The 27400-nt window shown below is 39.5% G+C and overlaps 1 protein-coding gene across 6 annotated transcripts in view; it reads right to left on the reverse strand.

Annotated features, from left to right (window-relative positions):
* The window catches only part of RUNX1T1 (RUNX1 partner transcriptional co-repressor 1), a 116411-nt gene that overhangs the window by 5870 nt on the left and 83141 nt on the right, over positions 1–27400 (reverse strand). For 5 of the 6 annotated variants that reach the window (XM_040586824.1, XM_040586822.1, XM_040586821.1 and 2 more), the window contains 5 exons: positions 24633–24883; positions 23299–23384; positions 22482–22683; positions 13613–13681; positions 7405–7595 (listed from right to left, as the gene is read on the reverse strand). In XM_040586824.1, coding sequence (XP_040442758.1) covers positions 7405–7595; positions 13613–13681; positions 22482–22683; positions 23299–23384; positions 24633–24883 — 799 coding nt within the window. Of the gene's footprint in view, positions 1–4321; positions 4872–7404; positions 7596–13612; positions 13682–22481; positions 22684–23298; positions 23385–24632; positions 24884–27400 lie in introns of all 6 variants that reach the window. The other variant, XR_005826877.1, reaches the window with a different exon arrangement.

Below are 27400 nucleotides of genomic sequence, written 5' to 3' on the forward strand. Positions count from 1 at the left end.
ACGCAGACTTTTCTGAAAAGACACTTTTCCCCACATGCAATAATGCTGAAGTCAGCCAGCACCTGCCCAGGTGCAGGAATCCCTCCCTCGTGCAGATCCAATTGCAACATTGAAGTGTGTGCTTTAATTGTGCTGTAATTATTACAAGGATGTCAAACTTGATCTATTCAAATAGCTGTTTAGTTAATACAGGCTGACTTCTGGGGAATCTTCATTTTGTTTCCTTTTTTGGGGAAGGCTTATCTGCACAGTCAGAACTGCCTCCAGATGTGACCACAGCCATCATACAATATTTCAGTATCTTACCATAAGACTTGTATTGATGTCAGAAAACAGTCATTTAATTTTAGCAGTATTGGTTCAACTTTCTTATTAAAATAGTCATTAATTAACTATCAGCCTGTACAGAACATGAAAAGTGATACAAAAGTACGAGATTTTAATGAAGTGACAAAGCTCTAAGCTGGCTCCTTACATGATTACTTAATGTGCCCTACATTGTCTGGTATGTGGTTTTGCCCATTGGACATATTATTTCTAATTTAACAGGTCATTACAGCTTTAGTGTAATTGTGGGAATAAAAGCACATAAAATACAAGAATTTCAAAATAAATTTTACAGCTCACATTTATGCAACAACTTACTGCATTTAAAAATTACTACAGTGCAAATTAGCATAAACAAGCACACATGCCACGGGGAGCTTGCACTGCAACAGTAACTGGATTTGACGTGCAGAACTCCCTCTCCTACACAGCCCTCACCGTTGTGGCCATTCATTGCTCCTTCCCATGTGCAAGTAGTGAAAACCAGCACTAACGATCAGGGTCGGGCACTGCAACCTTTGAAAACAGATGCCTTCTCTTTACATTGCTGGCTGATGGCTCCAGAGCCCAAATTCTACTGAAAAAAAAGCAAGGCATGAGATGCCAGCTAAAAGCCTGCACTGTGCTTCATATGCCCCTGCTCGTGTATTACCAGTTGATCCAGATATCACGGACAGAGCTTGAGCTCACTATGGAACCGAACATGCTCAAGGCATCTTCCCTCCTGGGAAGCTCTAGCAGGTACCAGCAAAAAGGAGCACACTGGCTGAACGGTGTAGACAGCATCTCAGATAACAGGGGACTACAATGTCATTTTGGTGACAAGGTGGCAATCGTCATACAAAGGTGTGTGAGAATGACTATGAACTACTTTTCATCCAGTTTAAGGCTCTCCATCTCCTAGCACTGGCAAGACACAGCCTGGAGTACTGTCCAAGTTGGGATGATGCGCTTCAAATACAGCAAATCAAATAAGACAAATAAGACTTGGAAAGAGCCCAGAGAAAGGCAGCCAGAATAATCAAAAGTCAAACACAAGCTATGAGAAGAGACTGAACAAATTCAGACTATTTAACTTGAGGAGAGATGGTAGCCTGAGAGGGGATGGTGACACCCAAATGTCTTGGAGGCCACTGCAGTGGAACAGGCAATGACCATGTCTACATAGATGAACAGAAGTAACGGTATCAAGCATTTGCAAGAAAAGCTGGGAAGAGATGTTAGGAGACATCTTTTTAAGGACAAGCACAAATTGCCTAGCGGCGCTGGAGAACCTCCATCCCTGAAGCACAGGAAAAGCAGGTACCTTAGAGGAACGACACAGCTGGAGTTGATCATGTGTTGATAAAGGGAGTAGCAGATCTCGCAAAACCTCTCCTGGTCTATCTTCTCTGTCTTTAGGTAGTGACCTACTACACTGCACTTCTAGCTCGTGCTTTACAGAGTTCCAGATGTAGCTAAAACTATGAGGAGGGACTGGATTACAGTTTAACTCTGCACTGATTTTCATGTGAAACAGTGAGGTTATGCAAAGGGCCAGATTCTCAGACTACATAATTTAATTTAACTTCACTACCTTGAAAACGGATTAATTCAATGAAATTGGGCTAAATTACACCAGATGGGAATCTCGCTCCAAATTTATGCCACTGATCATATTTCATCCTCCTCTTTCAACTGACAAGGAACATCAGTCTTAGGTCAGATCCTTATCTTAGGTCAGACTTAATTCTCATGGACTTAAGCTTCCACTTTCAAACAACAGAACTCAGAAACTTCTGCTTGCCATCATGAAAACTCTTAAAAACAAATGGTCTCTGTTTCTGTGGTCTCCAGTACCAGGGCACAAACTCATCAATAATTTTGCCCATCCTGTCACTTTCATCTTTGACATATTCAACCACAATTAAGTATTTTCTTCCTCCTGACACCTACAGCTGAAACTCAACATAGAGCTTGCTTAGAGAGCGAAAAAAAAACCCACAAATGGAGTGACATGTCAAAGAGACGACGAACTCTGAAATGCCATAATACAGTGTCAAACACTGCTCTGTCATCTTCAACAAGTTCTGGTTTTCCCCAGTTTAGCAGGAAAGGAAGCATGGCTGGGTATGAAGAATGAACATCTAGAAATCTCTGAAACCACAGTGGTGTAAATGAGGACTGTATGAGCCACTGAACACCAGTGTAAAAAACCAGAAAGCTGTTGATGAAAATTCTATCCAAGACCTGTTAGAAAGGGAAGCACATTGGTACTGTGGAAATTCCCACACTGCATCAAAATGCAGTGCTCCATACAAAGATACTCAAATCTGTAGATGCTTCCAGTAAAGTTGCACCTATCACTGAATACTCCAGGCTCGCCCAATCCACTGTTATTGTGTGAAGTATGTCTATGTTCATACAAGTCAGCATGAGAGAAGTGAAATCCTGAAAACAGAAGTGCCAAGAAGCATACGGATGAGACATGCAAGCTGGCTAGCCAGGCTTAGCTTAGTAGAACAGTGCCAATGTTCACATCACATCTGGACTGATCCTGCACAGAACACATGGCTCTGGCACCTCTGTACCACCCAACACTGCAGGGGATGATATCCTACTTCTAGAGAGATGCCGAGCCAAAAAAATTAAACATTAGCTGACATAGGCATTAAATTTAATACCAACCTAAAAATGAGGCTTGCCTGAATCACAGCATCTGATGCTCTGAGTCAGGTTTGCTGGCACAGTCCTGGTCTCAATGGATTGGTCAGCAGAGACTGAGCCCAGCTGTCTTCAAAATGTCAGGTAAGTGTGATATTCACATACAACATAAACTACATAAACTGCTGCAATATAAACAAGCCCCAGCATTACACATCTCTTAAAAGCAGAGTTGGACCAGTTACACACTTGTTTTATCTGAGCAGATGTGAGCATCTGCTTTAAGTAGAGAGAACTGAAACATTTGTGTTCCTTCCCCGTCCCCAGCCCCCACCCTAGGCAAAAGTGAGGAAGAACCCTGAGTGTCAGATTTTTCAGTGGTGTTTTAAACCAGAGCAGAAAGACAGATGTTTTGATGATTCCAGCACACACACCCACTTCTACAATCTGGGCAGCCAGTCTCTTTGCTAAGCTGTTCACCCTTGCTATTAAAATTGATTTGCACAACAGTACATTGCAGCCAAAGCAAGCACAGCAGTCATTAAAGAGTAGGCTGCTCACACATGTTTCTGTACTTAGCCAAGTCAACTACTGAAGAATGGGTCATCTTTTGTCAAGCAACTGTAAGGAACTGCTAAAGAAATAATTTGTGGTTCAGGAACAGCCATGCTGACAGGTAGATCTTCTCCTGTCCTTTTGCTTTCCAACAGCACTGTGCTCTGTTAGCTTCAACCATCTCTCATTAGAATAATGGAAAATAGTTACTATGTCCTGGTCAGTTGCAAGGGCTCATGCAAAGAAACTGCAAATCTTTAGAAAGCAAATATTGAAGCAGTGGCGCTGCCAGTTAGATCATATTGAACAATTCAAACATAAGCAAAGAACAATAGTTCAACAAGGGATCAGGTCAGAAATCAAAACAATACTATGTAATGTGATTATTTTGCAAAACACTGCAGACCATGTCTTAAAAGTCAAGATGCTTCCAAATATCACACCTCCCCTATTAGTCCTCTCACTGTCCTCAGCTCTCTTTACTCCAGTCAGCTCAACATGCCCAATTTCACTGTTTTCTTGCAATCTTGCATTAAAGGGATGATACTTCTTTTTTCTGGGTTAAAAAAAAAAAAAGCAAAACAAACCACACAGACACACAAACCAAAAAAACCCAAAACAAAACAAAAAAAAAACCCACACCAAAAAAAACCAACCAAACAAAACCCAACAGAACCAGAAAAAAGAATATACACAGACACACCCTCAAAAAAAAAAACAACCCAACCAAAAAAACCCCACAATCTACTCTTTTTGAGACCTATGAAAGGTCTTGGATGAGGAGACTACATATTACCTTAAAATTACAGTAATTCCAAAAATCTTGAGTCTTAGTTATCACTTTGGAGAAGATTGCAATAAAAATCATGCCACAAAGTTCTCACACCAGAGTAGCTTTAAGAAGCTTCAGCTAGGTCCAGGTTGCATTTTACTGAATAACAAATGAAGAGCCGTTAGGGAGAAGCCTTGCCAATAGACAGGGAGTGGCCATATCAGACAAAAATTATATTTGATGCATTAGAAATCTGGTGCCAAATTCCCATCTCCATTCACAGTTTCAACAGCCAAAAGAACAAATGACACCCGTGGGAGAAATAGTTTCTGTTGGGAACTGCACGGAGATTATATAGCAGCCTATACTGAGTTGTCTTGCAGGCCTTGGTGTAATGTCCCGCCAAGGATAAGAAATGAGGAGTGATGCTCAGCCTTCCTCTAGACCTGTAAGACTGCAGAAGCTCTCTTCAGCATTCTCATATTTGGAACTGGAAATATTCCAGCCCTGGAAATATTACTCCAGTGCCTTTAGTACACAGGACTCTGCATTGCTGGAAGTGTTCTGCTGAAAGCTGTAAACAGAGAAAAGTTTATGGAGACTTACAACCTAGACAAATGAGGAGGGACATTTACAGAGAGATTGAAGAAATAATGAAAACCAAAGTAAATGTGAAGTTTTATTCCTCAACTCCAATAAACACAAGGTCTCATCCCTAAAGAAACACTCTTCAAACACTGACAAACTTATCTCCTGTCCTTAAAGATGAAGGAAAAGTCTAGTCCATTCTTTAAGGAGTTATCCGAAAAAAAGAACAACCTGAGTTAACAGGTAATTGTGAGAAGTGTTGCCCTAACTGTAGCCGAAGAAGAACTCATTATAAAATCTTAATAGACACGTCTAACTCTCAAATAAGCTTCACTGTCATCTTCCTTCACAGTTAATCAAGCACCTGTAAACAAAAACTTAGCAAATTTGACTTCTGTCTACATGTTTACTAATAGTTGCATTCTTCACCGCAAATCAGCCACCCTGGTGTGCCACTTATGACCACAGCAATGAAAGCTGGAGGACCAGGACACTACACTTCATTTCCAGGTCCAGGAGGCTTGTATCCTCCCTGAGGAAGCACAGCCCTGAGAACACCCATAACCCCATGAGCCATGTTTCATTAGAACGCAATTAAAATAATTATTTGCCTTTTTTTAAAAGTCCTGCTTCTAATAAGCAAACAACCTTGTAAGCAATTCTGCTGAACATGTCTGTCGTTATACAGCTTTTTGCAGAGCTATGACTACTCAGAAGTTAATTACAGCACACAAACTCTCCACACATTCCTTTGGATGTACATTTGCTTGTGGAAGAATGGGCTGTTATGTATTGGCACATAAATACTTCCTCTGTCCTGCCTACACTATATCAGTTCACTGAACAGATTTAATTTGCTGTTTCCTCCAAAGGCATTTACCTTTGGAATTTTGGTTTTAACAATAGGAGTCTCTTGTATACACGCACACACAAAACGACAGCTCTTTAATGATGCTAAGTCAGAAAAATGCCCTTTCTATGAACATAGTCTGGGAAAAATGTCCTTGAGTATCTCGGATACAAAATGCCAATAAATTGAATTTATGTCTCATTTAATCTACAATGGAACAGTTAGTACTTAAAGGGTACATACACTTCCCCTAGTTCCTTTCTTCCTCAGAAACTTTCAGATGCTGAAAATCAATTCCTTTTGTCTCCTTGTTACTCATCTGCTACACATTAAGGAGAAACTCTGGGCATTCAGTGATCCCACAATGGTCTTTCATCTCCAGAGAAGCCTGGTATGAATTAAAATCTTACGCTCCCTCAAATTATGGATGCATACTGCAGCATGCCACTGACTTTATCTGCTTGCGATTTTTGCCAGTCTTCTCAGCATGCTGCAGCTAGCTCATCTGCATCTTTCAACTTAAGTGACTCTTCTACAACACTGCTCCACTGAGCCCATCAGAGGGCTTTGACACTAGCATACACAAATATACATCCCCCCACGACAGGTACCACTACCTACTCTTTTTTTCCAACTCCCTGCCATTTAGAATTTATATTAAAAAGTGGGTTTACTGCAGCCAAGATCTTAGTACAAGACCAATAAATACTTCCTGAAAGTAATGTTCTTTCATTTCAGCGGCCTTGAGAGATGATTATTATACACAAATAACTTTTAACTGATGTCATTTCTTTGTCATGTCTGTTTTTAAAAACATGCCCTGTTTTTAAGGGCAGTTTAAACCTAAAACATTGTTTTTCTAAAATGGACGTAAAATTTAATTGCTATCAAGACTGCTGAGGCACTGACCAAACACACACTGCTCTTTCACTCCCAGCTTCCAGCTAGTCATGCTGCTGGGTGCCCCATACCACAGCAACTTCAAGGCTTCCACTCTCAGGTCTGAAAGTAAACTGAGGTTTAACATACTTATTCTTGGTTTACTCTTTGTTGCTCTTTCACTCTCTTTTTCCTCCTTCCAAATGCTGTTTGCCCACTCCTCAACTCTCAAATATTCCCTGCAGCCAAAGCAACATATTCAAAATAAGGAAACACTTGCAAATCTACATTCATATACTGTCCTACAGGAACCATCACCTTCTGCTAATTGCTTCTACATCCAACACTTTCACCAGTTAAGCTTTTAGCCACCTTGCTCTACAATCTCTTAAATGAATCATTTCTTTGTTCAAATTAGATTTCATTGTGAAATATTTTTCATCAAGCAATCTTGTTATCTATTCAATATAGTGGTTTGAAGAGCTCTAAAATAAAGCTACTGAAAAGCTAAACGAGAACAGAAACATGTGCGTTATATGTAACCTGAACAGCAGTTAAATGGTGAGAACACAGCTCAAATTCACTACTGTGGCCTCAGATTACAACACAGCCAAGAAAATTCAGACCTGGGCATGCATCTGCAATACACACCCAAAGCAACTGTGTAAACAGTCAATAGCGGCACTGAACTCTGATGTCACACGAATAGCCTGTGCCAGATTAAAGCTAGCTCAGATATTTATATTACAGTTTACAGCTGCAGGTGATGCCTGTCCAGGGAAGACCTTACCTCGCTTGAATCCTCCTGCTGATTGATAACAGCTAGTGCATCCTCTGCAGCCTGGCGCTTGGCTTCGGCAACAGTGCGCTCCATCTTGGCTCTCTCTGAAGTGATCATGTCGTGAGCTTTCCGCTCTGCCTCTGACACTGCCTTCTGCAACTCCGCCATCGCCTGACGCTTTACTTCATTGACAGCTTCCTCTGCAAAGGAGGCAAGAAATCCTCGTCAGCACAGGACATTTGGCACAGGGCTACCGATGCATGAAATGCAGCAGATACTCGGTTATATTGAGAGTCTTCATTTCTGACTAGAAGGATACAGAGGAACCTGTCTCCTCAAGACTCTTTAAGACCACCCAGGTGCTTCCTCCCCATCACCAAAATCTCTAATGCCTGTGGTGATTCTGGCTATTTTGATTCACAGTCAGGACTACCTTTACGTACAGACATTTCCGATCTCTGGCGTGTTATTTTTGTAATCTTTTTGAACATTTTATTTGGAAAACTGGTTTTGCAGCACACCAGATTTATGAATTATGTTTGGCAAGAATTATTATTTAAGTATCACAGACTTTTTCAAAAAAAAGTATCTTTAGGCTCTGGAAATTAAGACAGGATTTATAGTCATTGACAATTTTTTTCCCATATGTTAACGAATAAAGACATGAAGTTCAAAAAACCCCAAGAGTTTGTTTTAAAAATTTTCTATCACTGGTCTAATATCTTTTCCTAGACACAGGATTTTATGAGGCATAATTACAATTTGTTTATGAACATTCATTTGACCTCTTGATCTCTTCTTCGAATCCATGTTTACACTGTGAAGACTCGACTTCCTGGCTCCGCCGAGCGCTCGAGCACACCGGAGCCAGCAAGGCTTCAGCGCACAATTAACACTGAGCAAGGGCACGCCGCTTCGTTACGTTCAAACTTTCATCCTTCTTCTAAGTCAGTACGAGCCACTTCGTTGGCATATACTAGTGTCATATCTTTTATTCCAGAAAACATGGATTGTCACAAATTAAGTATTTGGGTTTTGATGCAGGAAGAGTGCAAAGATTTTACTAATGAACAGTCTTTTAATTGACAACTAAAACAAGTAATTTCTTTTTTATTTTTTAATTAACTGCTCTAATTAACAAGGAAACCATCCTCCCCCCGAATTAGTTTATCTAATTTTCATCTTTATTCAAAGCAAAATGACAATGATTAATTGAAAATTTAATAAGCTGTAATTATTAACTTGGCAAACCTAGTACCAATTAACACTCTATTAAAACTAATTATGACATGTTTCCTTCAAGTGTTTGCGCTTAATTGTTTCATCCACTTAAAACCCACCTTAATTAAATGTTCTTTTTAATTAAAAACATAGATTTCTAATAAAAATGTTTTACTATAGATTAAAATCTAAGTATTACAACTGTGCTATGGGTTTGAGTTTTAGTCCACGTATTTCACCCACTTATTTTGTGCATATGCATACGCACTTAGACCTAACTCTTGCGTACGGATACTAAGTCAATAACTCTCTTAAGCTATGTCTCATAGCTCTGCACTTGTTATTTGAAAAAATAAGGACTACGTGAAATCTCCATTTTCAGTTATTAAGCAAATTAAAATAAAGACTTAACTTCAAGCCACATACTGAGATTAAAATTGAATTAATTACAATGAAAGAAGAGTTCTGTAACTCTGTGGGGTGTGTGTTTGTGTTATGTACGTGCATGCCTGCGAGAGATGCTTCTACTGAAGTTTTCAAGAGGGGCGGAATTTAGAGATAAAACTTATGCCTTTATTTTTATGAGGCTGAAAATATGCCCGTATATTACCCTACCATAAATGTTGTTTAGGGGAAAGCCTCAGGAGAGGAAAAAATCATACCCTTCAACCATACAGCCAAGGCTTAATTTACTTTGAATATTCAAGGTGAATTAAAATTCTATCTAAGTGGCAATACAGGACAATAATTTTTGCTTACGATCAAAGCTGCAGCTAGACTAATTCTATATGCAAATCAGGCAATTTATATTTAAATTATGCATTCCTATTCTAGTCCCACAGGCGCACACAGATCAGCAAAGGGAATTGGTAGGACATTTGCAAGGTGCTTGAATATTTATTACCAACTGCAAACATTCACTGATCGTGAGAAAAGAAATATACACAGGCAAACATACAGATGCAATTTTATTACCATTTTCATAAAAATGAGGCAACTTAAATACAGACATTTTGTGCCTATGAACTGCAGTTACTAACAAAGTGGATTTTTTTGAGAAAAGTCTGTATTCTTGCTGATATTTGCTACCAATGGAAATTATCTTTGTATGGCATGATGCACTTTCATTACATCAAATAAATTTAGTTTTACATTAGGTGTTTGCAGTGGTTAGAAATGCCAGTTTAAACTACTGTATTAAACAGAAGCACAATAGTCCAACATTTTACAAAGAGTTCTAATTTTATAGCTTTTCACTCGACATAATCTTCTTGTTTTCAGTCCAAATACAGAAATTGAGCCTTATATTCTAACTATATTGTTTAAGCTTTTTTGGCAAAGCTTCTAAGAATGTGAAGATGCTAAAAGTGCTTACAAGGCCATATGCCTGACTGATGCCTTTTAACTGGCATAAACTATGGACTGGACTTCAGTATTTCCATCAACTTTTTGACAACAGAATTTGTGTTGTGCTATACTAAGTGTGAAAACAAATAGCTAAAGTACGTCAAGGTTTTTGGTCACAATGCACCATGATATTTCAATATATTATGAACCCATGAACACCCAAATACAGTAGACAAAACTTCACACCACTGATTTTCTGCACATCTTCTCAAAATAAATGTTTCCAGTGCCTACAGATATTTTATAGTCATAGAATGCAGGCTTCATGGTTTCAGTAACAATAAAAGCTGTAAGATGTGTGCAAGAAAAGTTATGGGTGATGGTGAAGGAAATTTTATTTGCCCTGACAGCGCTGAACTATGAAGACCAAGAATGATATCGGCACTCTTCCTTTCCCTGAATTTCCAGAGAAAGGAAGAGTGATTAGATTCCAATATCAGAAAACATAAATTGGGAAGTTTTTAAAACCATGTATCTAAGATGCATGTATTTGCATCCTCCATTTTCCCCACTAATGCTGATCTTTCTTGGTATGAATTCACTCTGCTCTTTTAGGAACACAACTGAAATCTCCCTTCCCTTTCAGCAGTGCTCCCTTCCCTTTGAGCAGTGCTAACTCACAAGAGAGGCTCCAGGGAGCAAATAGCCTTTGTGGCACAGGCATCACTCAGCATGGCCAGAGGTCCTCGGAGTTGACTCAGGAGAGATACTCAACTTATCATTCACTGATGTATATCACCCTGATTCACCAGCCAGCTCCCGGTCACCTCCCTCCCATCACGGGCCCACTCAGCCCAGATGGTGAGAAAAGAAAGGTGGTGGGGAGGGGTGCAGTCCTGTGCCACCACGATGTCTTGCACCGTCTCACTCCCAGGCTGACCCTCCAAAGGCGGCCACCGGCAGTTGGTGCCATGAGTTCTCTCAGCTTCATGTGCCAAAATGTGCCATCTCTTTCTCAGGACTACCCTGGAGAATGTGCAGGGGCCTTACTGTCTTTGCGTGACAAAGTATGGTCATTGCATACCAGCTTCCACCTGGACTGCCATGAACAGCAGGCCTTGCTAAGTGCCAGGGGATAGCTGGAAGGCAGTTTCCTCATGACACAGAAAGAAGCTAAGGCAGCAGCCCACAGCGGGCCTGGGGCTCCCTCAGTATTTAAGCAATAGGTATTTCCAGACAGCGAGTCATCCAACCTATGAACTGACTGACCCTCTTCACATGCCTGCCTCTCTCCGGACTACTGAGGGACACGAAGAACTTGGCTTGGACTCTCTGTCTACATATCTGTAGTTCAATGAGATGAATCAGGGCACTGATGACTCCTTTCTGCTGATGTATGAAACTGAATTGGGCCCACGGCTTTAATTCACAAGGTGCTGCATACTGCGTGCTTGCGCCAACAATCACAAAAGCACATACCTAACTTCATATATTTCAAGAACTGTGCTGGAGTCTATCAGTCTCCAAAAGTTTAAAGTGAATCCTTTTTTCACATGCTTTTGAGGTTGCTTATTAACTGCTTTTATGCCAAATTATTTCAGTTCAATGGATTCAGCACCCCAATCAGACTCCTACACTTGATTTGGCTGTCTATATATTGCTCTTTATGGACAGTTGAGATACCAAGATATCCACACTGAGCCAGCAGAAATGACTTGTGAGACTTGCAGCCTTCTTGACTGGCAGTTGCAGCCCAGCCAGGGAACTACAGAGCACCTCCAAATGGCAGTAGAGACCTATTCTTACAGAGCTGAATTGGACTTTACTGCTTTGAACTGACCATTAAGTTGTGGAGACCTCCAGCTTCAGTGCACCCTCCTGAAAATGCAGGTCTGTGATTTATGAAAAGCAGTATGCTTTGTTATGTTTTACTACTCTTAGTAACATACAGGTATGCATCCTGTAGAGTCAGACTTTGTTTATTCTCCAATTTGCAGGCATGCTCAATTAATACAAGGAATCCGATTTAAACCCACATCAGCATGAAAAGAGAGACTGGAAATGGGACCAAAGGAAAAACCTTGTTTCAAAGGAACCGATTACGGCCACAAGATGACACATCACAGCTCCTGCGTGCACCATTTGTGGATATATGCAATGTAAATGTACCTCCAATTTTACAACTCGAGCCAAAATCTTCGATTAATTTGTGTTGTTAGCTTAGGAAGAAACTTTTTTTTGTTTTACTGTACTACATCTAGGAGTCATAAATGACCTGACATGTCAAATGACCTAAAAATCTCGATTTTGCAAGAGGAATAAAGCTCCTGAAACTCAACTGAATAATGCTGCTCTTACTGAGATTTCCTGGGGCTATTTTTTTTTTCTTAGTTTTCATTTAAGATGTTAACATAAATACAGCAAAGCAAACTATAAAAATACTTTTAGACATTGAGTTACAAAGGCTATACTTTCCTTGGACAAAAGAAAAATATGTAATTGTTTTATTTTTCATAGGAAACACAATGGTTCCAAAAGTATTAACATACTGACAAATGTAGACTTCACATGATAAACCCACATCACACAAAAACCACAACTTCTTGTCTGATGCAACGATATGCTGGCATAACATTTCTACACATTATGTTCTGTGTCTAGTTTAAAATACTAGTTTAAAAATCTAGTTTAAAGCAGCAAGTGGTTATGGGAGATTTTATCACAAAGCATCAAAACTGCTGCATATTTCCCATTTAATCATTAACTCCTGCTCAGACAGCTGCTGTAGACTTCACGGTTATACAGGTGTTCAAAAGAACAGGGGTATGAGTATATACATACAAGCTCAACTACTTCACTGGAGTTCAAGAGCTACCGGCCCCTGTGAAAAGGAGGAAGCTCTGATATCAATGTGCTAAGAGCAAAGGCTTAGCTCCAGCACGGCCATGGGATCCTTACCAGAAACTCCTGTGCTCAGGAAGAGTTTCAAGGTGTTGAAGAAAACTCTGCACAACCACAATGTCCACCCATGGTGCTTCCCAAGCTTGGGGAAGACACTGTCAATGCCCGTACAACCACCCAGAGCTGCTGCAGAGATGCGATCCTGCTTACTTCATTGAAAACTTTGCAGGTTTATGAGCACAGACTTCACCAGGGGCTGACAGGCACAAAATCTTTTGAAAATTAAGACTTGGTACATTGCATCGCAGAAGGGTTTTCTTTAACAGATATACTTAGGTCTTTTCCCCTCCTTTGGGAATTCTTACTTTAACTAGGGAAGAACCTTAAAGCTAAAATAAAAAAATAAAAAAATAAAAAAATAAAAAAATAAAAAATCCCACACAAACTTTTTTTTTAATTGCTAATAGACTGAAACTTTAACATATCAAGTTTCAGCCTGAAACCATTATAACCCCTGAAAACAGAGTCCTTAATGGAAGTAATGATATCCCCTGAACTATAAGCAGCAGATGCCTCTATTATAAAGATTATTTCATGTCCTGATCAGTTCCAGTTTAAGATTACTAAACACAATTTCTTCTTGTTACTAGTAAGCCTCCCCGCCCCCCGCCCCATTCCTCACATCAGTGCATTAACAACTGCACACAGCTGCCAGAAAACTAAGCTGGTGTTTTTAAACAGTTCTTACCAGCTTTCTTCCAGATCTCCTCTGGCACGTATCCAGACGCAGGCCTGTGAAGGAATTCCCGATGTGATTCTGCAGGAGGAGGGAGTGTGGAGGGAAAAAGAAAGAGCATCATAAGCAATGCTTGCTTGTGGAGAACAAGGCTTCGAGAAATACCTTTTCCCTTTACTTACTGCTCAGACAAAAAAAACACATGAAATTTTTCTTTACTCAAAACAAAACAGATGCCGTGGCTGTAGTTCATGACTGTCACATAGACCAGATCAATGTTTAGGGCTTGAATGTCTCATCTTAAGCCAAGCTGGGACTAGTTTGCTTTACTTCTGTTTTACAGCGTTTCAAGTCAACTCTATACAACAGTTTCCATGCTTTCAAGGCTGGCTTTGCGAGAGCCACACTGCATCCTTTGTCATTATGTTTATGAAAAGGAAGCAGAAAGAGGGCAACGGCCCGGGTTTGGCACTTCTGCCCTGTGAAAACAGAATGGCTACCCACAAGCAGAGATAAAAGCCAAGATGTCATTTCAGTGATCAAATAAGCTGTTCACAGAAAAATAAAGGGGTGTTCCTCCAGGTTCAGGGCTATGCTTTCCTGCATCTGAGCTCGTGTTGGCAACTGTAGCTGCACGAGCTTTAGAAACAGAATCTTTACTTTAGGTTAAGCCCCTAAATACATATGCTGCCAAACACCCTCACTGGAGCTGAGGCTCATAATTTACCCATATATTTCAATCACATTTTGACAGTTCCCCCCCCCCCCCCCCCCCCCTTTTTTTAAAGTGTTTAACCTCTGGGCCTGAGCCTAAGAACTCTGAAATCAGCAAGATCCCTTCTACACGGACTTCAAAGACACAAGATCAGACAATACAGAAAGAAAACTCACTTTGGCCTCAAATTTTGCATACAGAATCTCAACAGATGAAAAGCTGCTCTTTCTCAATATAATTAAAAACTGATTAACTATTTTTCAAAGTAATAGCAGAGAAATAAAATAAAAATCAAAAAAACCCAGACCTCACATAAAGCTAAGTTCATTGCCTGTGTGACAGAATTCTATCAAAATAAAATAACTTGATTTATTACATGAGATACAGTTTGAAACTTTTTAGAGAGATTGCTTGAAAATAAATGTCATGTTTCAAACTCAGACAACAAACAGAACAGAAGTACACATACCCAGTCTGTGAATACTAATCGTCAGTAAATATATTAACTGTTGTATCTTAAAGTTATTATTTTCTAACTTGGTCAAAAAGTAGTACTTTTAAGAAAAAGCTTGACTCACTGAATCATTAGGTTTTGCAAATCGTTTTGTACATTACCATACATATACATGTAGTACTGTTTATATACAATAGGTTACAGAAACTGAAAAACAGTTAAAAGATGACATTTAATATTGCACACAGCTAACAAAGGTGGAAATAACAGGGGCTGTTTCAGCTACACAGAGAGTAGGGAATCGCAGCCCCTGCACACTGTTCCACAGATGCAGTTTCTAGCACATGAATCTGCAGACACCGACGGGGTGGATTGAATCTCCCCATCTGACAGGCAGCTGAGTGGATCTCCCCAGCTCTTCTGTTTGTCACTGAAGTACGGGATGAAAATAAAATGGATTTTTGTAGGCAGAATGTCACACCTCTCGAGTGTAGAATGATGGGGGGGCGTGTGCAAGATTCTGCAAAACAGCTAACTATTTACATTGGTTTAATCAACTCGATAGAGGACTTCAGACCTGATGCTGAAAATGGGAAAATTCTCAATATCACTTGGCTTGTACGATTCTGGAGATGACAAATATAATTGTGTACACACTTCTCTCATCCCTTGGAGGGTTTTAGACTTGCAGGCACAGTGCCAGTTCAGTCAGGGACAGAGGCGGCAGCAGCACACATCGCTTGAAAGCTCAGGAAAACCAAAGGTGAAAAATTAAAAGTCTAATTTACTCTTCCTGCAAAACCTGCAGGACAAAACCCAGCCAGACTCCAAATGTAGCAAAAGAAGGGGTTTGTTGCATTCATGTCTTACACTTTGTGTTCAGTTGTCCTGTTTGCTGTTTAAGGTAACATCTGCTGCAAGGGGATCATAACCTTGAATTAAGCTTTTACCATGGTAGTTAGTATTAAAAATTAAAAGATGTGGAGCTGATATTTTGGTACACATGACTTTCCAAAAATGGAATTCAGTGACATAAATGACCAGATTGCCAGCTAACTGTTAAAATTTCCAAAACATAAACATCAATCAAGCTCTTATTCCAACCACAAATTATTTACATGAGGAATGAGATCCTCTGCAAGAAGACTTAAATCAAGAGCTTGTGAGAGACTTTCCCATAGTTTGGAATGGCACACAAAAAAAGACAAGAAGCACTTATGAAGATAATAAAAACCACATTTTCCAAGCAAGAAAAATATTATTAACATGGCTATTGTTTAGTCAGGAGTGATGAGTCCAAGAAGATCGCTTTCTTTCTGGGGCTAAACTACAGGATGTGACCAGAGGATATGAGTCTTGCATTACATACTTTTAAAGGTAAGGTCCTTCAGATTAAGAATCACAGAACCTGCTCACTGAAACTAAAACACAAAAGATCTCAACTGGGATGTCTAGCAAACTCAAACCAAAAAAGTAACACAATTGTGTGAAGTCCCTAAAATACCAAATGTAAAAACAATTTGCAAAAATCCCTAACAAGGAAAACACCTTATATTAACTGACTGTCTGACTGCAGCACCTAGAAGTCAATGTAAATTCTGCCTGGAAGTAAATGGAATGAAATCAGACAAAATTAGGGATCGCCTGAAGCAACAAGGCAGCTCATACAGAAAATGACATAATACAAAGATTTCTTAATGGTGAAAATGCAACAATGTTGTTATGCAGAACAACTGGATGTACACTGCTGAATTTACTTGAAATTCACAGCAAGGCATGGTTTGGAAGCACTTGTTGATAATCAGTCTGATTCCTACTGAATGAGATGAAAAAGCCAAACAAGGGAAATAAAAAGTACATACACATGAAAGTAAGCAGGACTTGTTTGTGAAAAGCTTAAATGAAGTAAAAATAAAACAGATTTTGAAATCAAAAATATTCTTTGAATTTTGTATCTTGATAGCAGCACGAAAGTTGTTAGACTGGGACATAAGAATACACATGAGGAAACGACACAAAAATTGGTCTTGGTTTCAGCCCTTATTCACAAAAGAAAATCCTGTTGTCACAATATGGTGCTGGTTTCTACATGGGCCCTGGTGTATCTATTTCAAGAACGCATTCAACCGTAATAACAATCGACAGTTAATTGAGCAACCAGGTTTCTGGAGTTTAATGAGTAGGAGTATCTTGTAGACTGCTGATTTCTGGTGGTTTTAAGATAAAGAGAATAGGTGCTGAAAGTACTGAAAGAGAGAGGGACATGAAGACTTGTAAAAGCAGAAATACAAATGGGTCTGGGAAGTGAAACTGAGACAAAAAGCTAGGACCAAATAAAGGATATGAACTCTCATATGATAATAACGACCAAACGCAAGAAAACAGACTAGAAAGATCTAAAAGGAAAAGATGTGTTCAAAGCTGTCAAAAAGCTTAATCCATGTTTGAAAGAAGGAACAGAAGATGGGTTGACAATACAAAAGGATGTCGAGGGGTTTATCACTGGACCATGACACCCAAGCCTGTAATAACAAAATATTAAGAAATGGAGATGAACAGCTAATCTTTGAGGATCTTTTAGAATTTACTGTATTTATGAAAATACTGACAGTGACAGCAATACCCTATATGCCATAGTGAGCATTAGGGATCAAAAATAATAAAAGCTGCATATAACCAGCCCTGAACTAAAGATTACTTCATATATGAAATATATATTCATTTATACGTATTTATATGCTTTTCATATTTGATATGCAAGCTTTGCTTCATTCTACCCTATAAGAAATGCAACACCATCGGTGGGACACAGACAAACAAAAAACTTCTCAGAGCAACAAATATGATTGCCTTGTTTGTGAAAGTCAAGCTCAAAAGTGTGCCACTCCTATTAATGAATCACATAGATACAAATCTGAAGAAGTGTAATACTGAATGAGACTACCTTGGTAACATTGTTGGGGGAGCATGAGTTTCAAGTATTTTTACCTACATCTTTGCCGGTTTTTTTCTCTCTGATACATTTTCGTGGCTATTACAACACTCCTTGAACACGTGAAATTGTGTTAAAAATGTAGTTGTGTTCTCATTTAAAAGGAATAAGAAAAGGAAAACCACAAAGGTACTGTATTACTGAATCATCCTCAGCCAAGATAAAGCCAGAACCAAATACTGAGAATACAAACACAGTGTTTCTGCAGCTGTAGCCCTATCTAACAGCATGCCATTCAGTATGCCACAATCCAGCCCAAACCTCCCGTGTGCAGCCAGTGGATTAAGAGCAATACTTAATATCATCAGTGGCCAGTAATACAGAGACTTCACAATCTAGAATTATAAGTTATAAATGTTACTGTGGTATTCACAGCATTCCCGTTAACTCATGTGGAGAATAGCATGCATATCACAGCGATGCTGATTATAAAATCTTTCCTTTGCCATTTGCAGATAATCACATGAATAGACAGACATGTATTGGCAAGATATGTCCTGGCTAACACTGGAAGTATGAGGGTGAACAACCTTAGATAAAATATAAACTAGTTCTGAAAGCGCTAACATTTTAAAATGTATTAAGAAATGGCTAACCTATGTGTTTTTTACAAATTCATACACTTCTGAGAATCCTAGCTTTCTGGGGCAAATCCTGCAGGTACTGGTACTGTTCGGTTGGAGGTTTTAAACTCTATTTTGTAAGATTTTCATTCAGATAAATTCAACAGACACAAAATATCAGCATTACTGCAGACCTTCTGATGTGTGCCTACACCACTTATCTAGAGCCACAGCTGCACTCAGTAAGGTTATAGATCTTGTTTATAACCCACGATGTTGAAGAACCCTCATATTTAATTTATCCAACTGTGTGTATTTCAGTATATGATGTCTGATATGTGTAATTATTCACTATTAGGATGAAAGTTGCAGTCCTGCTGCAGTATGTAGTACTGAAATTCTTCAGCAGAAATGGAGGAGTTGGATGATGTATTATTCACTTCATAGACCATCACAGTTCATCAAGTGAATATATATGAAGTCTGAGTAATTTTTAGACTTTCATAAACATGTATTATTCAGACTGAAAAGAACGGACCCATCTTACCTTCAACACACTCTCGGAGAATAATGAGAGCTTGTAGCCTGTTGTAGCTGGCTAATGTGTGTATTGGATTACACTGCATTAAAATGAATGATCAAGTATTTAATTTGATTTCTTAATTAAAATTATCAACAAAAATATCTGTCAGATATTGCAAACTGTCAGGATCAACATGATTTTACAGGGATGGCAAATTAAAAGAAGCACAAAAATCTCTGTAGGAAAAAAGGTCTACTGGTTCAGAATGATGACCAGAAATTTCTTCAATTTCTTTTGGACTCTATCTATGCTAAATTTCATTTCAGAGTATTTCAGCAACACCTGTCTATGAAGACTGTGGCATAATGTTTATAGTAAGAACTTATCACTTCAGTGATGATATTTTAATTGTAAAGAAAAAGAAACAAAGGCACAGACAATGTAGCCATATGGCTTCCTTTTTCTTCCTTGTGCTAGTGGAGATGACAAGATGGATTTAAAGGGTGGATTACCTCGTTTAAAAAAAAAAAAAGTACAAAGGGGAATCACTGACATTTAGAATCCCTGCAGCAAAAAACAATATTTACATGTTGTGGCACTTTAATTAAAATATTGGTGAAATTTTCCAACCCCTTCCTCCTCACTTCAAAACTAAAATAAAATGCCCTGAACAGAACAAAGTCTCAAGGCTCACAGACACTGCTTCAGTTTTATTATACCTCTGAATATTAGGTGCTTTCGTTTTTTAACCAGATTACTACCAGATTTGAGGAAATGTAAGGATTATCTTCCCACAGACTCTGAAGTAACTATTTTCTGCCTTACACACCTGACATAAAACTACGTCTTGCCAATATTTAAAATTGACGTGAATGCGACATCACTGAAATGATCCAAGTTTCATGTCCATGAGTCTTGGAAGAAGTTTTTAAAGCCAAATAACCAAAATGGACATGTAAACGGTAAAATGGACTCACTCTAATCTAAGCAGTTCAGTTGTACCCGTAGTACAGCAGAGCTGACTGGTATGCCCCATGCCAAAGGCTGTATAATATGCCTTTTTAAGCACAGACTTTGCTGTTTCCAAGAATTCATCTTGACAAATACACAAACAAAATGATAATCATAGAATCATAGAATGGTTTGGGTTGGAAGGAGCCTTAAAGATCATCTAGTCCCAACCTGCCTGCCACGGGCAGGGACACCTTCCACCAGACCAGGCTGCTCAAAGCCCCATCCAGCCTGGCCTGGAGCACTGCCAGGGATGGGGCATCCACAGCTGCTCTGGGCAACCCCTGCCAGGGGCTCACCGCCCTCACAGTTCAGAATTTCTTCCTAATATCTAATCTAAATCCACCCTCTTTCAGTTCAAAGCCATTATCTCTTGTCCTATCACTACATGTCCTCATAAAATGTCCCTCTCCAGCTTTCCCGTAGGCCCCCTTTAGGTACTGGAAGGCCGCTATAAGGTCTCCCCGGAGCCTCCTCAGGGCTGAGCAACCCCAGCTCTCCCAGCCTGTTCTCACAGGAGAGGGGCTCCAGGCTTTTGATCACCTTCGTGGCCCTCCTCTGGACTTACTCCAGTAAGTCCATGTCCTTCTTATGCGGGGGACGCCAGAGCTGAACATAGTACTCCAGGTGGGGTCTCACGAGAGGGGGAGAATCACCTCCCTCAACCTGCTGGTCATGTTTCTTTTGATGCAGCCCAGGATATGGTTGGCTTTCTGGGCTGCAAGCCAAGACATTGCCAGGTCCTGTTGAGCTTCTCATCCACCAACACCCCCAAGTCCTTCTCCTCAGGGCTGCTCTCAATCCATTTTCAACCCAGCCTGTATTTGTGCTTGGGAGTGCCCAGGACCTTGCACTTGGCCTTGTTGAACATTGTGAGGCATGCACAGGCCCATCTCTCAATATCAAGATCGTGAAGATCAAACAAATATGTAATACAGGGATCTAATTGTGTGTTTCAACTTATTTTATCTTTTGTTTATGTTGTGGTTATGACTATTTTTCTTGGATTGTACTACTATCTATACAGTTTTGATTAATGTCTCGAGCTCCAGTTTCTTTGAGGAAATTATAAAAACTCAGTTTCCTTTCATTTTTTTTTTACTTATTAACTAAACTTACAAGCACCATGGCCTGGCTCATTTTGCATCATAGCTTTACTAGAGAAGGGTGCCACTGCTTTTGATCTAGGGGCTTCCTCACAAATGTTCTTTCCTAAGCTGCAAATGTGATTGACCTTTCAGATGCTGCGTTTATGAGTCTTTCTTGACATTACATTTAACACTATTCGTACAAGCCGTTACCTGAATTCTTTTTTTTCCGAGAAGGGCTCCTCTAGGGACTAGACTTCTTACTGAAGTTGGGAACAGCATTTCCATAACCCCTCCTTTTACTGACTGAAGCTAATTTATAGAGCTATTGGCTCAAATCATTTGACACACATACAAAAAAAAGTTTGTTTGTTATCAAGATGCAATAAATGTTATAGTAATAACTCTAGAAATTTACCAAAAGGAAGACAGAGAGAGCATTAGCTTTGATTTTCTATTTGCAAATAAATGTTTTAGATTTTAATAAGTTACTCTTAAGGGCAAAAGGAAAATACAGCTTTAAACAAAATATAGTTCCAAAATAACACACATGCGCAGTTCTACTAATGATCAGATTACGACGATTTTGAGTAGATGGCATTCAATATAGACAATTTACTTTTTAAAAGATAAATATTAAACAAGCAATCATAGTCTGCCGTTCTCTTCAAAAGAGCAGAGAACAATAAAAGGCATCACCAAGATGTGTTTCTTTACCACAACTGCCATAAAAGTGAGGGGATGGGGCAGAAGCAGGCCAACATTTTAGTAATTACAGAAAGCCCACAAAATACAAGCTTGTTTTTATAAAGCAGTCAAGGTAGCTGGAGGTATCACATGAGCGTGACTGTGAAGGTCTGCAGGAGGTGAAAGTCCAACTGTTTGGTCTGCTCCTTGTAAGTGGGTTTTGCAGCTCGAGCCAAGCTCTGAGCGGTGAGCAGTGCCTGAACTAGCTCAGACACACCTGTGTGAGCCACAGCAGTAGACACAGACCTAGAAGAATCATGTGTGCATGGCTGTGGGCATCCCAGATGTTGTTTCTTTCTTATATGGAAAGCAAGCACAGCTAAGAAGTGCCCATATCTTTATATCTCACTTCATTTCCTCAGAAAGACAAATTCCAAGGTGTCATTTGATTCAAGAAGGTGAAAGCCCTTGGTTTTGCACTGATAATCCAGAAGCACCTACAGATTTCTTTAATCATGCAGGCAAGGGAGGGAGACAGAAGGGACGGAGAGTCAGTGCACATCTCACTCCTCCGCCATGCCTACATAACAGTCTGTCCTCCCACCCCACCACCCTCAGACACTGCTGGATGGAAAGCCAATTACCAAGCATCACCCAAAACCCCAAGCCATTCCACATGTAAACATGATTATTAAGGCATAACTGTTCTCATTAATTCAGTAGTCAGCAGAGAGCAATATTTCATTGCTATCACAGAAGAAGAATCAAAATGACAAATACAAAATTCATCTAGCACTTAGCTGAGCTGAAGAGGATCAGTAAATAATTTTTAAATGAGAATACTGTACCTAATGTAACTGGATCCGGATTCACTGGGCTCTGCTGTCTGGAATGACTACTGCTGCTGTTACCACCTTTTTTTAAATCTTCTGCATCACTGTACCGCCGTATCCAGTAATTAAGCTCCTCACGGTCTGCTTCTTGACATCGCCGTAGTACAGTGAGAGATCGCCTAGTTTTTTCCACCATGTCCATTATACAGTTTAACAGCTATGCATAGCGGTGGATGGAACAGGAAACAAAAAACAACATTTTATTCATAACCTGACAGAAAAATAAAGAAAACATCAATGTGCCGAGTGCCTGGGTTTTAATAATGAAGGAGTCTCTTCCTGTTATTTCAAATACAGCTGAAAAATTATGGTCTTGTTTTAAGAATGACAATCCCTTCCTGTTTAACTGGTGATCCTAAATTGTACAGATATGGATTTCTGGAGGAAAAGGTGAAGACAAGGAGAACAAGACTGAAGAGACCTGTAGTTCCACCACAAGTTTTCACATGGCAGTACAGAGGCCAAATCTGGTCCAGAACTGATACCTACAAATGTTGTAACAGCTAATAAATTCAAAGAATAAATCCAGTGTGCCCCAGATCCATGGTTTATAGAGTACAGTCTACTCCCCTTTTGGCAGCCCGTAATAATGAGGATACTGCAGGAGGCACTTAACAGTAAGGCCTGGTATGAGTTACCTAGTGGGAACATCAAGCCCTCTTCAAAACTTGTCCTGGGACTTAGATTTCTTTTAAAAGAAAAAAAAAATTAAATTCCTGTCTTAGAAGGGCTCCTTTCAGACAATGATACATAAGAGTACATTAGCCCTTACATGGTCAAGGTGTTTCCACTCTTCTGCCCATTCTCTGTCTGTTAGCCTGTGATCAATCATTTCTTCTTGACGTGTGCCATGCAACCCTGCCAAAAAGGAGCAAACCATATTTACAGTGTTGGGAGTTCTCTGGGGGGTGGGGTGGAGGGAAGAACCTATCAGACAAATATATCATACATTACCTGGTCTAGTACCACCACAAAAATAAATGAATGCCTAAAACCTTTGCTCTAAGTTCTCTTTACCACTTTTCCCCACACAAGATGCTACTGGCTTACTCAATTTAGTGTCTTCAATTTTGCAAGTTCTGTAGGTTGCAAGGTGACCTTTCAAAAATGGACATAACCCTTTCTGACTATATACAATTATTTATAAATTTTTTATATATATATATATATAAATATGTAATTTTTCATTTGTGCTACTTGAAGAAGTCAGCAAGACAATTATTTGGTAACTAAGTGTATTGAATACTAGCTGTACTTCAGAGAGTTGAAAAAATATTAGTCTAAACTCAATGTTATTTCACTAAATGCAGTAATTACTACCATGTCAACAGAGCATCATTAAGGGTTCATCCCTTCACAGATGTTTAAACAACATGTGGTTAAAATGTAGCACATATATCAGAGCAGCTGACAACATGATACAACCAAGCCAGTATTTATTATCCACACTCAAGAGGAACCGACACTTGTTCTTTGTTTAGCCTCCTCTATACAGATGCTGAATATTTGTAAATGTTTCTCTTTTATTGAAGATTTTTTTAAAACAAGGAAGAATAGTAAGTGCAGATGTGAAGAAAGCCAGGCAAATCCAAGAGCATCAGACATCCCATTAAACCAAAATGTGCTGCACGGGGTGTGGTTGGTGCTTCTGCTGTTCACATCCTCTGCAGACATCCCCATGCTGCACTGCACTCTTGAGATGTCACACACAAAGCACCTCTCCAAAGGCTAGTAACTTTCTTCTAGTCTAAGCTGAAGTCAAGCTACACTGATGTTATCATCACAAATGTGGTATTAGAAGAAAACCAAAAGACACTACTTATCCTTGCCTGAGAGACACCTGAGTGTCCATGTCATCTATGCAGCTGTGAAAGCACAGGTTCCTCCTCCTTCTGACTCTCTTGCTTTAGAGTGCAGCAAAGACAAAATTCAATCAACTTTTACAAATATAAATCTGAAATAAGGCCATTAGAAGCAGCTAGATGGACAAACAACATCTAAATGGCAGGTATATTGAATCAGCAAAAAAAACCAGTCCATGATACAGAATATAATTACAAGGAAGAGAAACCTAAAAAAACAATGCAGAAAATCAACATGCCTTACCCATAGGTCTGTTTCTGTCCCTGAGGTCCCTGTGATTGGGGTGTCTGTATGAGTCCCTGTAGTGGTGGGCAATGGCCATATCATCCAAACGATAATGTTGAGGTGGAGGTGGGGTGGGATGAGGCAGACCATTGGGCTGATAAGATAAGCCATTATTTGGACTGTACCGCTGGCCTGGGCTAATAGTGCAGGGCCGCTTGCTTGGATGCTCTGAGTGCAAAGGCTCTCTGTCAAAGCCATTTTCTTTGGTTCTGAAAAACAAAGCAAAGGAACTTTAATTTACGTAGTGAGCAGAGTTGCTCAGGAACATGCATCCCCCACCTACTTGTGCAGCTTGAGGAACTAAAGCTTGTTCTTTCACTTTGCTCAAAGTGTGTGGTGTTGGTAGAACATTTCACAACCCTGCTTATTCAAAATATACAAAGGACACGTTCACCTTGTCTAACTATCCCTGTAACTTGAGAAACACTAGCAGGGTGAGCCTTCCGATGGAGCAGCTTATGGAGCAGCTTAAAGAGTTGGGGCTGGAGAGCGAGCAGCCTTTGCTGAAATTACCAGCTGGCAGGATGGATACACATGTAATTGCACAGCTGAAACAATCAATGGATGCATAAAGCTAGAGGCTGAGAAATTCCTATTGTTCAGTAGCGCTATAGCACAGCATGATTAGGGGAAGTCTGCAGTTAAAGAAATTGTGGTTTTTTTTCAAGAGGACAGCATACAGTCTTAAGGTAGTGCATGTCAGTGTGCTGAAGCTCAGCTATATGTAATGCCAGGATGAGCTCCCACCAAGATCAGTGTCACACTGAGACTCTGGGCAAGAACGACTCCAGATGATGAGAAATGCTTCCTTCAGAGATTTTTGTACCATCTGGGCTATTCCAGTCAAAGGTGCTGTGACTGTCATTAATTTTGCAGGAAGATGTGGTTAGATTCAAGTCCTCAATAACGTTCAGGATTTCCCGCTCCATTACCCTTAAACAGGGGTTTTATGCTCAGGCAACTTTGAAGAGTTGTCAGGGAGAAGGGCAGTTTCTTATGTTATAGATACTTCTTAATCCAATTCAGAATCAGCTATTTCCGAAGAAGTCTCTACTGTGCACCTCTGCCTGAGAACCTGGAACTCACGCTGAACTGATTTTCCATTAAAATAAAAAAAAGAAAGGCTGGAATTACTGCAATGGGTTCACAACAGAAAAGTTCCGTTTCACTGAAGTATGAGGTGTTTTTTTTTACCACTGGAACAAACAAAACCTATAAAGTACTAGCTTTGAACAGAAAGCTTACTAGATATAAATAACACAAAGTGTTGAGGTTGCGTCCCTCCCTCCAAAAACCTTTATTAAACAGCTGATATATTCGAGCCTTTTTTAAGGAGAACTTTCTCCTCTGTGATTTACAGATGGAATAATCTTCCTAGTAATAACACAATTTTTTGTCACTTTGACAGAGAAGGTAAATTTGATCTAATTTTCTTGTTTGCCTGCTGTTAGAACGAACTGCCCTTCAGCACACCCTCCCCCACAAACCAGCCAACCAACCTCAAGGGACTGCCTGTGGAAAAACAGTCAATGTATTAACTGTTGCCCCTCAATAGGTTCTCTTTTAACGTCAATGAGAGGAAGGATGAAACCAAATCTTTGCCAATATCCACTGGGATAGAGGATCAAAGTAAGATCTGGCAATTACCAGCAGGAAATTAAAAGATGGGTTGCACTGTTTTCAGAAGAGGTAAAGAGATTTTCCAGGGACCTCACCACAATCGCTAATGCCAGAGAAGCTGCAGGTATATATATTTTATTATACCTTAACTTGGCAAAGAGGGGAGACTCACCAATACAGCAGGGCAGCTACTCTAATTTTGGGCAGACATGTAAGACATTGTTGAAGTGGATTATGTACCTTCTTCCAAAGCAAATGCAAAATGGCTGTGAGAACTTCTAATCAGAGGAACTGAAGGACCATCATATATTTTCAACCACTTTTGGCACAGTGGATCTGCTTGCAATAAATCCCAATGGGTAGTGATGGTTTTTTGACAGCTCTCCAAGATAATATTTAGTTGTTGGTGTGTGTTTTCTTTGCACGTATCTGCTCATACTCAATGTCCATGTCTTTCAGTTGTAAAAATACTATGAAAACAAAAACTGGACTTTCCTGCATGCACAAGCCAAGCTACACATTTGCCAAATTCTTTAGTGTTACGGTTAGAATGACCTCTACCTAAGATGGGGAGGGCGCAAAATCAGAAACTATAAATAATTTAACAACTTCATTGACTTTCCCATCACTCAGTGTAGGAAAAGCAAATTAGGAAACTGTGACAAGTAGGAATTTAGTTTTCCTTTTCTGCACTATAATTAGATGCTAAAATCATATATTTCCATACAAATGTACATATTTGCACCTTACTGTACAGGTACTTCTGTGGTTTCTTAGGAATGCTTTGTACTTAAATTACCTTAACTAGAATGCACTGCATTAGATTGAACAATACACCAGAATATCCATTTTCTTCTAGAACCCTGAGTTCAACTAACACAGAAATTAACATTACTACTGAAAACATATTTACTGAAATTAAATCCCTATTTTTGTTGTTACATTGGGTAACAGCTGTCAGGTGTTTTCTGGATACTAATACCTTAATTCTACAATTTGTTGTTGTGTTTTTTGCACTGACCAAATAAACAACTTAGCAGAATACCAGAATAAGACTGCATAAACTCATTTTGTGGTTTTGACCATTTAAAGTACATTAAAAGGTA

This window comes from Falco naumanni, chromosome 3 (assembly GCF_017639655.2).
Source record: "Falco naumanni isolate bFalNau1 chromosome 3, bFalNau1.pat, whole genome shotgun sequence".
Classification (NCBI taxonomy): Eukaryota; Metazoa; Chordata; class Aves; order Falconiformes; family Falconidae; genus Falco; species Falco naumanni.